The sequence below is a fragment of the Rhinichthys klamathensis genome, unplaced genomic scaffold (genome assembly GCF_029890125.1).
Source record: "Rhinichthys klamathensis goyatoka isolate OS25496 unplaced genomic scaffold, OSU_Roscu_1.1 h1tg000184l_1, whole genome shotgun sequence".
NCBI lineage: Eukaryota > Metazoa > Chordata > Actinopteri > Cypriniformes > Leuciscidae > Rhinichthys > Rhinichthys klamathensis.
Genome location: NW_026606712.1, coordinates 1,328,333 through 1,342,254, shown reverse-complemented (window position 1 = coordinate 1,342,254; position 13,922 = coordinate 1,328,333). Strand labels below are relative to the sequence as shown.

At 37.4% G+C, this 13,922-nt stretch overlaps 1 protein-coding gene across 1 annotated transcript; it reads left to right on the top strand.

Moving 5' to 3' along the window:
• Positions 1–1,757: 1,757 nt before the first annotated feature.
• Positions 1,758–12,840, top strand: wipi2 (WD repeat domain, phosphoinositide interacting 2). Its single transcript, XM_056261652.1, has 12 exons — positions 1,758–1,996; positions 2,971–3,053; positions 3,634–3,803; positions 3,915–4,011; positions 4,249–4,346; positions 4,442–4,534; positions 8,821–8,891; positions 9,000–9,107; positions 9,322–9,486; positions 9,614–9,721; positions 11,943–12,040; positions 12,135–12,840. The coding sequence occupies exons 1-12, from the start codon at positions 1,923–1,925 to the stop codon at positions 12,245–12,247; spliced, it is 1,278 nt and encodes a 425-aa protein (XP_056117627.1). The 5' UTR covers positions 1,758–1,922; the 3' UTR covers positions 12,248–12,840.
• Positions 12,841–13,922: the final 1,082 nt, after the last annotated feature.

The window sequence follows — 13,922 nt, the reverse complement described above, 5'->3', positions numbered from 1 at the left end:
AAATCATTGTCAGAAAAATCTAAATTTTTGGAACCTTTCCTGTCCTAAAAAGTGTTGTTACAAAAAAGTGTTAGTTTTGTAAAAAGTGTTGTAATTATGTGAGTTGACATAATTGACACTATTGAGTTGATCCAAATTTCTGGTCCTTGCACATTATTTCCTATTTGATTATTTGCGGATGACCATGAGGAGACATCGTCATCCGCCAATAATCAAATAGGAAATATTGTGAAAGGACCACATTTATTTTTCTCTGTTAGCATTCACTCATTTCCCAATGTTCCTTTGGTTGGTCACTTGGAACTTCGTTTATATTATTATTATTCTCTTCCCATTGATGCAGCGATGCAACAAGAAATCAGTTATTTGGTTTCAAAGGAAGAGAAGTTCTATACATGTATGTATAAATGAATGATGTATTACATAACTATATTTCATGTCAAATAATGATCTTTTATAATTTTGTTGCTAACACTTATGTCCTAAACTGTACACCTTGTGAAACTTTTAATTGGGTTTATATAATCCCTCTATATTTGTGACAATCTTGCAATTGATCATGATCATGCAGACTTCAACATTCAGCATGCAAAACACAACAATGGTAACCATTATATATATTTTTAAAGTAAATTATCAAATGCTCATACAGGTCTTTTTTACTCTTGAGTAAGTGAACTATACTAACTAAGCATTTGTCAGTATCACATACTATTCCTATTTCACTTTACTTGTTTTTTTTTTAAGGCAATCGGTTTTAAGTAAGTCTAATTAATTATATTTTACAGTGAATGACTGCGACCACTGATTTACACTGGATGTGCTGATCCCATTCAAATCAACACTTTTTGACTCTGTGGCCCATATTGCTCACACCCGAGGAGGTAAAAAAAACACATCAGTTTTATTCAGAGGCCCAAACTGGCCCAAAAAAAGTTGTCATAGTATTACATTTAAATGCTTAGTTAAAGCTCTGTAGTTTTTGATGATTGAAAAATACAAATAGCTAAACATTACTCTAAAGCCTAATGTGCCATATTTACTTACATTTTAACATTATTTTTTTTCTAAATAAATCATGTATGGATACGTTTCTTTAGTCCAATGTTCATATTAAAATATTAACAACAATATAAAAGTTATTCTACAACCTAGAATATACATTTTACAACCATTTTTTTTAACTAAAAGGCCTTTCACTTATCAATCAGAGGGCATGCATTTGCAGATTGTGTAAAACCATTTTTTCAGCAAAGTTTTAATTAAAAATAATTAGAGGCCTTAGAAATTCATTAGAGTAAAAAAAAACACTGTTCCTTGAAAGCAAGGTAAGTCGTCGAAGTAGGATGCCCCCTGGGCCAAGATGACCCACCACCTTAATTTACAACTAGAAATGTTAGCTAAAAGAGTTTTAAAGATCTATATGTAAACTGACATTTAGTCCCTTTCAACAAGTTGGCTGTGGCTTTGTAGCCTCCTATGGACACGTGTTGCAAATTAGCAGTTTTGCTATAACACTAAAAACAATGTATCTGGTTTGTCCAATGCTGTTGTTATGTCCATATCAAATAAAGATAAAAAATAAATAAATAAATAAATAAAAAGTTCTACTGAAGAACACACTGTTGTGTGTTTATAAAAAAAGCATTTTTTTTAAAAAATTGCTTTTCCCTTTAATTTCGACGGAGTATTAAAAAAAAAAAAACATTGCCTTTCCCTTTAATTTGGACGGAGCTGGTGCGTGCAACAGCCACTGCGCATGCGCACGAAAAGGTGCAACAGTGGCTGGAGAAAAACAACAACATTCATTGGAACAAGAGGGTGGAACTTATGGCAGTGCGAGACGACCCCAGATTTCACTGATCTAGTCCACATCTGAGCCCTTTTTTACTTCAGCTTTATCTGTAAATGTTGTCGAGCCCATGAACCTGGCCAGTCAGAGCGGAGAGGCCGGCTGCAGCCAGCTGCTCTTCGCCAACTTTAACCAGGATAACACGTAAGAAAACAATCACACTGCTGCTGCTGGCCTAACAGCCCATACACGAAAACAACACACTGTTGTCGGTGTAATCAAGGAATAATTTGCACTGTAGTCGCGCGAAGCTTCGTTTGTTATAATGGGAGCGCCTTTATCTCTGTGTCGTCTCTCGTCGCTCGCGTGCAGTGCAGATAGGATGACAAAGCGTGCTGCTAACCAGCTAAAACACTGACTGCTATTATTTCCCTCTGTCGGTTAGAATAAGTTGGTGCCCGACAGTTTCCTCTGATGTGGTAATGCAGCCTTGCTTTTATTAAATCAGTCCCCAATTCTGCTCATGTAAAATAACGTCAGACAAAAATTCACGCACGAGACGTGTAGCACTAGCGTCCATGCTAACAAAAAAAATGATGTATTTGTACTTCTGCAAAGCTTTACGCTAGCCTAACGGTGTGAAATATTTAAATTCGTAATGTAAAACAAAGATTGGTTGGATATCTTATTTAGGAAGTGTTAAAAAGAGCTGTTAGCTGTGTTTTACAAAGTAGGACGACACAGCAAAAGTAGCTCAAATGTTAACAACAATCGAGTAACGTAACTTAAATGCCTTCAAACTAACATTTGATTCTGAGGGTTTTTTTATGTCTGATGTCTGAAAGATAATTTTATATTTAACTTTCTAAATCATGTAACCAGCGAACCAGCTGACAAGTTAGTCAAAGGTTATTGTTTAGACAACACTGCCAGTGTTTTTATAAGCTATAACAGCTGCTACATTTCTACAGAACATATAGAAAACTACTCTAAAATAGTTTAATGTCTCCTGCCTTTTTATATTCAAACATTGCACCACAAGGATTGCAAAATGCCCCTTTAACACATTTCACCATCATGTCAACAACCTGTTTTAGTCATTAAGCAAACCAGTAGACCATTAAAAAGTGGATTTGTGTACTGTAGCAATTGATTATTGTTACCTCTTTGCTTTCCAGATCCCTAGCTGTTGGTACCAAGTCTGGGTACAAGTTTTTCTCCTTGTCATCAGTAGACAAATTGGAACAGATCTATGAATGTAGTAAGTTATTTATGTTTTAATCACTGTCAACATGGCTACTCATGCCTTTTGGCGTGATACGAGTTGATTGAAGGGGCTGATAATGTGTTTCTGCTCTCTCTTGAGGTCAGAGATAATCAGAGGCGTAGAAACTATTTGAAAAGTGACAGTCCTTGAAAATGATTAAAATGGATAGTTCTGGTCCTGGGTGCTGATTAGCCAATGCAACATTTTAGATGTGCTGAAATTGTATCCATGGAGGCCAACTATTAACCTGACTTTTAGATGTCAGGGACCATATATATCTTATACCGTAATTATGGCACTTCATCAATTTGCTTAATAAAATAATGTTGTACATTTAAAAAAAAAAAAAAAAAAAAGTAGTAGTAAATAATTAATGACTAAATCCAGAATAAAGCTTGTCTTCCTGACTGTTGTGGTTTAATCTTTAAAAAGTAATGGCCCTGGATGTAGGCTTTTCAAAGCATCCAGTCAGAAATTGTTAGTTATAATATTTGATACGCCCTTGGAATCAAAGGGCGCAGGATGACTTAAAAGTCATACGACATGTTTTATTTTCTTGTGTATTTGTCCTCAGCCGACACAGAAGATGTGTGCATCGTGGAGAGATTGTTCTCCAGCAGCCTTGTCGCTATTGTCAGCCTTAAGGCACCTAGGAAGCTGAAGGTCTGTCATTTCAAGAAAGGGACAGAGATATGCAACTACAGCTACTCAAACACTATACTGGCTGTGAAACTAAACAGACAGGTGAGTCAGCAGACGTCCTCTTCCTGTGACGCATGTTTCCTGTATTGTATTTATTTTATTAAGCGTGATCAGACCATCTGAGAATGTTGCAAACCTGCTTTATTTCCACAGAGATTGATAGTGTGTTTAGAGGAGTCACTCTATATCCACAACATTAGGGATATGAAAGTACTACATACCATTCGAGAGACCCCTCCGAATCCTTCCGGTGAGTAACGCTGCTTGCCGTCAGTACATCATTGTTGTTTATACCAGACTTTTCATGTGGAAGTACATGCAGCAGGTTCTTCTTTCATGTGTAGGTGCTTTATTTATATTTGGGGAACTGAAAACGTAGGCAAATGATGTAGCGACCAGATAGTAATGGCCTTGTTGTTATAAGAATTCGTAGTTGCCATACAGATTTTTAATTTGTGATTATTAATATGTCACTAAACATCTATAGGACTATGTGCCCTGTCAATCAGTAATGACAACTGCTACTTGGCCTACCCGGGAAGTGCAACAATTGGGGAGGTACAAGTTTTTGATACGGTCAACCTGGTAAGTGCTATTTAGTTTAAAGATTTGCAAGATTATGGTTTTAATGGATTGTGTTAAACGCAGTTTGTCAATGTATGTGTGATATTAATCCCCAGAGGGCAGCTAACATGATACCTGCCCATGATAGCCCACTAGCAGCACTGGCGTTTGATGCAAGCGGGACTAAATTGGCCACAGCCTCTGAGAAGGTACAGCTTTGTGTGTGTGTGTGTATACAGGTTTGGCTATACTTGTGAGGGCCAAATGTCCTCAATTATATAGTGAAATATCATTACAACTGATTAGTAAGGACATTTTACTGGTCGTTACTAGCTAAAAAGGCACATAAATTGGCCAAAACTTGTTTTTATATAAATCTAGTGTTTTTCACCTTTCTGTGATGGGTAGGTGTAGGAGTAGAGGTTGGGTTAGGTGCTAGAAAATATCATTAACCTGAATTAAATTAAATGGAAGTCTATGTCCCCACTAATATAGTGAAACAAATGTGTGTGTTTTAAAACACTCATTGGGTCTCATTCATGAAACATTCGTAAATATACGAGTAAATATGAGAGTGATTTGCGCGTTAAGAGACCTTCCCGAAAACTCCCGCCCATTAAATCCGACTGACAACTATATATGGGCATCATATTTTGACACCAAACGAAGGATTTCAACATATCTTCTCAAAAGCGAATGAAAAAGAAAAATTTCTCAGATGCAGAAATCGAAGTTTTATTATCAGAAGTTCGTTCAAAACACCACATTTTATTTTCAAGCGTAGGCTACATAGTGGCATACATCAGGTCCTAGAAAAAAGCAAGCTCGGCAGCATATTACAGATGCAGTTAATGGAGTTTCATCTGTTAATCAAACAGTCCCAGAAGTAAAAAGAAAAACCGTATGTAATTACTATATATAATATTTTTTCAAAATGCTGTGTAAATATGTACCCGATTAAGGTGAATTAAAATGCTGGCTTAGTTATTAATGAGCAAAACGTTCGGATGTTAAACTCACTATTTACAGTGCAGGTGTAGATTTCTTGTGTACCAACTAACATTTGGAAAATACGAACATTTTAATGAATCTGAAAATTTACGCCAGAACCACTTTACACACAATTTACAAATTCGTTCTGCTCATGTTTCATGAATGACACCCATTGGGTCTCATTCATGAAACATTCGTAAATATACGAGTAAATATGCGAGTGATTTGCGCATAAAGAGACCTTCCCGAAAACTCTTCTCCTGATTCACAAATACTTCGTAAACGTCAGATGTGATAGTGAAATGTGTGTGTGTGTTAAAGGGGTCATATAATGCCATTTTTGTACAAGCTAATATGATTCTTTAGAGTCTAAATTAAAACTTTGTAATATACTTTAATTAAAAACTCTCATTAGTATTGTAAGAAAACACTTATTTTACCTGGTCAAAAACAGCTCTGTTTTCAGCACGCCGTTTCAGTGCATATGACTTTAAATGATAATGAGCTTCGCTCACCCCGCCTCTCTGTTCTGTGTGTACACCGTTTGTAACACAATAACCATAACGCGTTGTTCATTATAGACGTGGGATTATGAATTATATTGAGAACGTCAATATAATATTAAATATTAAAGGTTAATAAAACGTTACACTCACTTCAGTTATTTTGGAGGTTCAGCAGGAACACGAATATCTGGTACCGATCCAGGAGCAGCTTCTTAGCAAAACCAGCTTTATACTGACCCTCCTCGTTTATAAGCAGTCTGGTGTGTGAAATGATTCGCGCAAATATGAAAGCATTGACGTTGCTCGTGGGGAATATTCCCTTCGAAAACAAACTCAGCCACTGCGTCTTCAGCGGTTCGGATTTAGGAACATTAAAATGACTGCTGTGTTCGTTATTACACCCAAGAACAGAACACCACAATCGCTTAGACGCCATTCTGCTCATAGACAGTGCTCCAGCATATCAACAATGACCGCGCCGGTCCGCGCGGACTATGATTGACAGCTCTCTCACGAGCGAGGGCAGGTCTGTGTTGAAACGCGGCTGTCATTCAACAATCGTGGGAGGGGCGTGCGGGCTTGTGACGTCACAGGCTCGAACTGCTCGATTTGAGGCAGGGGAAAACATATAAGGAGATTAAAACAAAAACACTGGATGGATTTTTATCATTTTATGATGTTTGTGTACAGGCACTGCCAACACACATTTCAGTACAATCAACTTGTAAAAGTGCATGTACCATTATATGACCCCTTTAATGAATTCCAATCAGTCGTAAATGGGATGCGCGTGCACGTTCATTCTCAATTACCATAAATCCCGCCCATTAAATCCGACTGACAACTATATATGGGCATCATATTATGACATAAATGTGAATGAAAAAAAAATTCTCAGATGCAGAAATTGAAGTTTTATTATCAGAAGTTCATTCAAAACGCCACATTTTATTTTCAAGCGTACATAGTGGCGTATCGGGTCCTAAAAAAAGGAAGCTTGGCAGCATATTACAGATGCAGTTAATGGAGTTTCATCTGTTAATCGAACATTCCCAGAAGTGAGAAGAAAATGGTTCGACATTAAGCTTGAGAGCAAAAAACGAATTAGTTCACTTCGGAAAAATAGTATTCAAACTGGAGAAGGACCACCATCGCAGATGCTATTACTGGCTCTCATAATAAGAAAAAACGTATGTAATTACTATATATAATATTTTTTCAAAATGCTGTGCAAATATGTACCCGATTAAGGTGAATTAAAATGCAGCCTTATTAATGAGCAAAACGTTTGGGTGTTAAGTGCACTATTTACGCGTGGCTGGGAGCAGGTGTAGATTTCTTGTGTACCAACTTACATTTGGAAAATACGAACATTTTAATGAATCCGAAAATTTACGCCAGAACCACTTTACACACGATTTACACACACATTCGTTCTGCTCGTGTTTCATGAATGAGACCCATTGAGAGTATATTTAAAGTGTGTGATATGCCAGTATTCACATGATTCACTTGTAATTAATTCAGTGAATCAATTCCAAACTCTGAACTATTTGTTTGCTTTGTCAATCACAAATGTTCACAATTCTTCATTATCAAAAAAAGATTTTTGTAAAAAACATATGAAGGTAACTATTGGTCTTTATTACTGTGTTGTGTTGGTTAATAGTTCAAGTAAAAGATTAAATGTCATTCTTTCAAAACAACTTGATTGTTTTAATTAGATCTTTACTTTATGCACTTTTTGGTTGAGGAAAATTAATTGTAGCAAAATTCGCCCAACTATAAACACTACCTTTTAAAAGTTAGGGGGATTTTTATGAGATTTTTTGTCTTCATCACTAGCTATTTTTTCATTCACCTATTTTTATGTGCATTTTGGGATATTGTATAAAAAATGCTGGATGGAAACTCTAAGATGCGCATAAAAAAAAGTTGTGCACTCAATGGAGGCGGATACTTTTTTTTTATCCAATAAGAAAACATGCGCATGATCTACGATGAAAACACTTACCCAATAAATCCCTCAATGCGCAACAAAAAAACTCACATGACTCTGCCTCAACAGAGGATGTGATTGGATAACTGGACTAACCAGCGGATAAATTTCATTGTACAGCATCTCAAATGTTGGTTTGATCATCCTAAAATGCCTGAGCTAGAGTCTGTCCTTAGAATGATTTAGTTTAATTCACTCACATAACTGTCTCACTTGATTCTGTTCCCAAACACCAGCATCCTAAATGAGATGCAAGTCATTCATGATGGTGGGAAAAAGAGCCAAAGTGGCTTCCCCGATTGCAGCAACTTCCAATTTTATTACAGATATTTTGCACCAGTTTCCCAGGAAGTGACTTTTTTTGTTCTCTTGAACACATGGGATGGAAACACTGCTTTATTCGCAAATGTTTTATGCAGTATTTCAATTTTGCACATAAGTTTAGTTAAATTCGCAACTTTGGAAGGAAACATAGCTATTGATAATAGCTGTCCAAACACCGAGTTGGAGTTTCAAGAAACTTAAAGGCTTTTTTTTTTTTATATGCAGTAAAAACAGTAAGATTGTGAAATAGTATTACTATTTAAAATAACTGTTTTCTATTTTAGTATTTTTAAAAGGTGATTTATTCCTGCAATGCAAAGCTGAATTTTCAGCATCATTACTCCAGTCTTCAGTGTCACATGATCCTTCAGAAATGATTATAATATGCTGATTTGCTGCTCAAGAAACATTTCTTATTATTATTATTAATGTTGAAAACAGTTGTGCTGCTTCGAACAACAATTATTTGAAATATTTTGTAACATTATAAATGTCTTTACTGTCACTTTTGGTCAATTTGCTTCCTTGCTGAATAAAAGATTTAATTTCTTTAAAAAAAAAATCTTACTGAATAGTAGTGCTTGCATATTGTCCATTGTTACATTTAAAATAAACCTTCAGTATTTAAAGGTGCTGTTTAATTTTTCAAACCCTCTCTTTGGTGTTTTTTTAGGGCACCGTGATCCGTGTGTTCTGCATTCCCGAGGGCCAAAAGATCTTTGAGTTCAGGAGGGGAGTAAAGAGGTAGTTAGCTATATTCAATATGTTTTGTATTTATTCAAATAGCCAGGAATTGTAATAAGCACACATAATGAAAACAATGCACTTACTGTAATAATTATCCCTCGACAGATGTGTGAGCATCTGTTCCCTCGCCTTCAGTATGGAGGGACTCTATCTGTCTGCCTCAAGCAACACCGAGACGGTTCATATTTTTAAGCTGGAGACCCAGAGAGAGAAGTCAGTGTAACGATGCCCACTAAAATACGTTTTTTTTTTTTTTCAGACGACCTTCTCACTTCTTCCTGTGAATTTGTACATCTTCCTTTTTAATTGATAAAATCCTGTTAGAACATGATTTAAGCATGCATTAACAAGCCATAACATAGGCACATATTTCATTTTTATTTTGCAACCATGTTGTCATTTTCAAACTCATGTTTTTCCATCATAGGCCTCAGGAGGAGCCCACTACTTGGACGGGATACTTTGGGAAAGTATTGATGGCCTCTACAACATACCTGCCTGCACACGTAACAGAGATGTTCACTCAAGGAAGGGCATTTGCTACAGTCAGACTGCCCTTTTCAGGTCACAAGAACATCTGCGCTCTGGCCATGTGAGAAAAAACCATTCTGAAATAGCACACCAGACCTAAGTTTTTAATACGATCTAGATATGCTTTCAGACTGGTTGCTATCAGGGTAGATGTGTCTCTGGTTATCTTGCTTGTGATTGGTTTCTAGAATCCAGAAGATTCCACGCCTGCTGGTGGCTGCAGCAGATGGCTATCTTTACCTGTACAATCTGGACCCACAGGAGGGAGGAGAGTGCACACTAATGAAACAGCATAAGTGAGATCCAGTGTTATCAAGTTGAAACATAATCTATCAGACCATTGGTCTAAATATACACTACAGTTTAAAAACTTCGGGGCCGGTAAGATTTTAAAAGTTTTTTGAAAGAAGTCTCCTTTGCTCACCAAGGCTGCATTTATTTGATCAAAAATACAGTAAACGTATTTTGAAATATTACGATTGAGATAAAACATTTTTTTAAATGTAATTTATTCCTGTGATGTCAATGATGAATTTTCAGCATCATTACTCCAGTCTTCTGTGTTACGTTATCCTTCAGAAATCATAATAATACGCTGATTTGCTGCTTAGAAACATTTCTAATTGTTATCAAAAGTTGCACTACTTAAAGCTGCAGTCCACAGTTTTTCCTCTTTGTCGCCATCTCTGTTTGAAATCTACAATTGCAGTTATTCGCGAAATTATTAACTTTACGTGAGTTGTGCCTCGGCACGGCACAGCGCGGATGAATTCATAATGTTTGAGGAGAGTGTGCGGCTGTCAGTCACCGCGCCGGTGTGGATATAATAATAATACTGTCATTCAGAATCACAGATTATTCTTTTTGGAAGTATGACCAACATAATACTTTTCACCGGAAAATGTCTTCTGAACAAGTAAGAAACATCCACTTTTGTTCTGGTTCTGACCAACTAAGGGAAAAAAAGCATTGTAGTAAATCGCGCTGATTAAATCTAACAATCGCTTATTATGTCACGTAAAACCGTGCAAATTATACTTTGTTCTCAAATTGTTAATGTTCAACATCAGCATTGCGCGACTACATATAATGTCCTTCCGATATGTATCCTTGTTTTCGCATGGGTCGGTTGCAGTCTCTTTTTTTTCTGTAGCCACTCCGAAGTCCGAATGAAGTCTTTTGAATTTTACAGCGAGTGAATCTCCAGTTGTCACTGGTGATTGTCATTTGAATCTTTCTGGATCCGCCATCAAATTTAATTATATCAAGTGCTGTGAGAAAAGGCTATAAATCTCCACCTCCAGCATCCTCACTCGCAATATAGCCTACTAGCCGAGACTCCTTCTTTATGTGTACAGATGTGACGTAATGACGCAAAGACATGCTCGAATCTCCCGAGGAAATCCACCAGTACCACTGGAATTAAAAACATTATTACAAGCTTACCGCTTTGAATCGAGCTAAGGCAAGCAGAGAGTTTTGAACACTGGCTGGTTATGTATTTGCTCAAATGACTTTTTTGGTTATTTAGTATCCTGTATGGTTCACTGAAACCTAAAACAGTATTTGATGCATTGTGCTGGGGAATCCTAACCTGGCCCTAGCCAGATTAATTTCGCTCCGCCTAGCTTCACTCATCCATCTGGAACCGATCCATTGAAATGGCGTTTCAGAAGGCTGGGCCTTATCAAAAATCCTTGCATATGATTGGATAAGCCACTTGTCTGTCATCTTTATCGACGTGCTATTTCAACCACTCACACCGAAGCCAACCCGTGACGCTGAAGAATCCGGTCGGGAGAAGGCACTGATCTATATAACATCGTTTCCACCAACAAAAGCCTTAAGAGCCGTTCTCTGATGTTCTTTTAATGAAACAATATTAGGTAGATTGGACAACACGGATGAAATAGCAGCATCAATGTTAACGCTTGCTTCCTCGATGCGAGCCGCCATTGTTGTCTGAATCAAAACAGTCTCACGGTCGCTTCTCCACTACGTCACATCTATGAAACTACCGCCCTGCGTCCTGATTGGCTAAACCATAAAGTTGGTTGGAGAAATCACTCTCAATGGAAGAGGTTCCAGATGGATGTGAGTGAAGCTAGGCGGAGCGAAATTCATCTGGCTAGGGCCAGGTTAGGGGAATCCTGCCCACACTAAAATCTCTTTGGTCCATAATCCCACTCCATAGCTGAATATTAAATGTCAAATATTTTGTCATTTCAAATGTCATTTCACTCTCAGTGAAACCAGAGCACTTGCTTGACACCCAAGACTTAACACATCATGCCTAGTCAAGACTGTTTTTGAGACGAGTTTACCTTTTTTTTTTTTATCCAACAATATGGTTTTAGTTAAACTGAACTTGGCTTATACATGTTTGTTTAAATTTAGTTTTTTTTGCAGATATTGCAAATATTCCAATTACAGTCTCTAAATTAAAAATAGTTTATATTGGCACTGATCGGCATGTCATGTGAATTACTCCCTACGTTAATGTGTTTCCTACTTTAGGTTAGATGGAAGTGTAGAGCCAGTGAATGAAATTCTTGAACAGACCGCTCACGACCGGCCACTCGTGGCACAGACCTACAGTGCTGCTGTTGCCAAAGGTAAGAAACTGTCATTTTCACTCACATAACAGTGAAGAGGGGGAACAAAGAGTCTACATTTTAAAATGGCCTGCTATTGTTTTCGTTGTCTCAGGTTACACTGAGGATCAGGGGGCAGTCGGGGGTGCTGGAGTGGAGGACGACATGAACACCCTGCACCTGGACGAAGAGAACGAGCAGCCTCCGTTAATCCTGGAAACAGACTGAGCCACTGGCAGAAGATGGAACTGACTGAGTGACATTGCAGAGGGGGGTTTCCTCCTCTGGTGCTGCTATGGGCATGTGTGACCTGATAGAGAAAGGGATTAAAACAGAGATCATTTTAAAGCAAGCCTAGCTGTAGCCTTATTCTGTCTCTTGTTGCGTATAGATGTTTTCCTTCCCCCACCCTTGTGGCTTTGTAAAACTTGTGGATTTTTCTTTGATTTCCTTTTTTTTAATGCCAGGTTAATTTCCTTAATCAGACCAAAATATGAAATCCAAGCTGCAGGTTTCACATCTCTTAGCTTTGCATGTACTTGTGCCAAGAATAGAAATCCTAGAAAACTTTTGCTTTCATGTGGATGGTTCTGATGTGTTTGCTGGCTATTTCTCTTCTTGAACTTTGACAAGCACTTGTGTGGTTGTGCGTTTGTGTCTTTTTCAAATGTGATTGAAAGCGAACTGGCTTGCGCCGCCTGCTACATCACCACACAACTGTGCAGTGTCTGCGATATCCCTTACCAATCATCTGTGGCTCAGTGGCACCGAGATGTGAATTTTTGTCCTGTAATAACAGTATACATGATCTGTTAACAACATGATCTGGTTACAATAACTGGTTTTTACAGTGTTTTTAACTGGCTTAGAGGGTGGATTTTAGTTTTACCCTGAATTACTGCATCTGTAAGTGCACATGCTTTACAAGACTCTATTTTGATTAATCCCATGCCACATTATGGTTAAACAATTTGGCAATGTGGAGGCTGAACCTTTCTTTTTGGCTTTGAATTACCCCTAGTGTCTTCCTTTGGCCTGGACTGATTTCATTGAAGATTTTTTATTATTTTAAGTTCCAAACATTTAAGTAGCCTCAGTAGTAGACACGACTGATGAAGGTGTTTCAGAAGGAACTTTCCAGTGATGAACGTGGTTTCAAGAGGCTGGCAGTCAGTCATCTTGTTTCCAGAACATTTTGTTTTATTCTTAATGAATGAAGAAAGTTCAAGGCCCTGTCTCTTTGATTTATTCTCAATACCAGCAGCGGACGATTGCTTATGACGTGGCAGAGCCTCGTTTTAGGTAGGTTTCAATTTTGAGGGCCTTGTCCTTTGCAAAGAGGGAAAGCATAATATATCTCACTAAAAATATCCTAATCTTTAGTAAATGGTTGCAGCATTCAGCTTGCAAACAGGGAATGTTCTCACAGATTTCCCTGTGGACTGCAGTCTGAATAAACTGGTCACATGGTCTGGCAGTTAAACCAGGACAGGTCAAATGTAAAATCTGAGGTTCTTTTGAAAAATTAGAGGACCAGGGTTTATGAATGTGATTACCAAATATTTACAATACACAAAGTTAGCCAGTGTGTCCAAGCAAACAATATAGGCATTTGGAGATACTGCCTGAATTCTTGGAGCTCTAAAGGATCTTGAGATAATTTTTATGCATGATTGTCTCCTGAGCATGTTTTGAAGTTGCATATCAACAAATGTCAACGTCAGTAAACCCCCCCAATGCCACTTTAATCTGTTTTCTAATGATTTTTGTATAAAAAATGTAAATTGTTCCATATAAAGATTAAATAAATCCTCTGTTGAAAATGTTTTAGGGTCTTAAATTCAATTTAGAGAGTGGTGTGCTGATCTTTTTTGTTCATTATACATCTAATAAGTATTTCAAA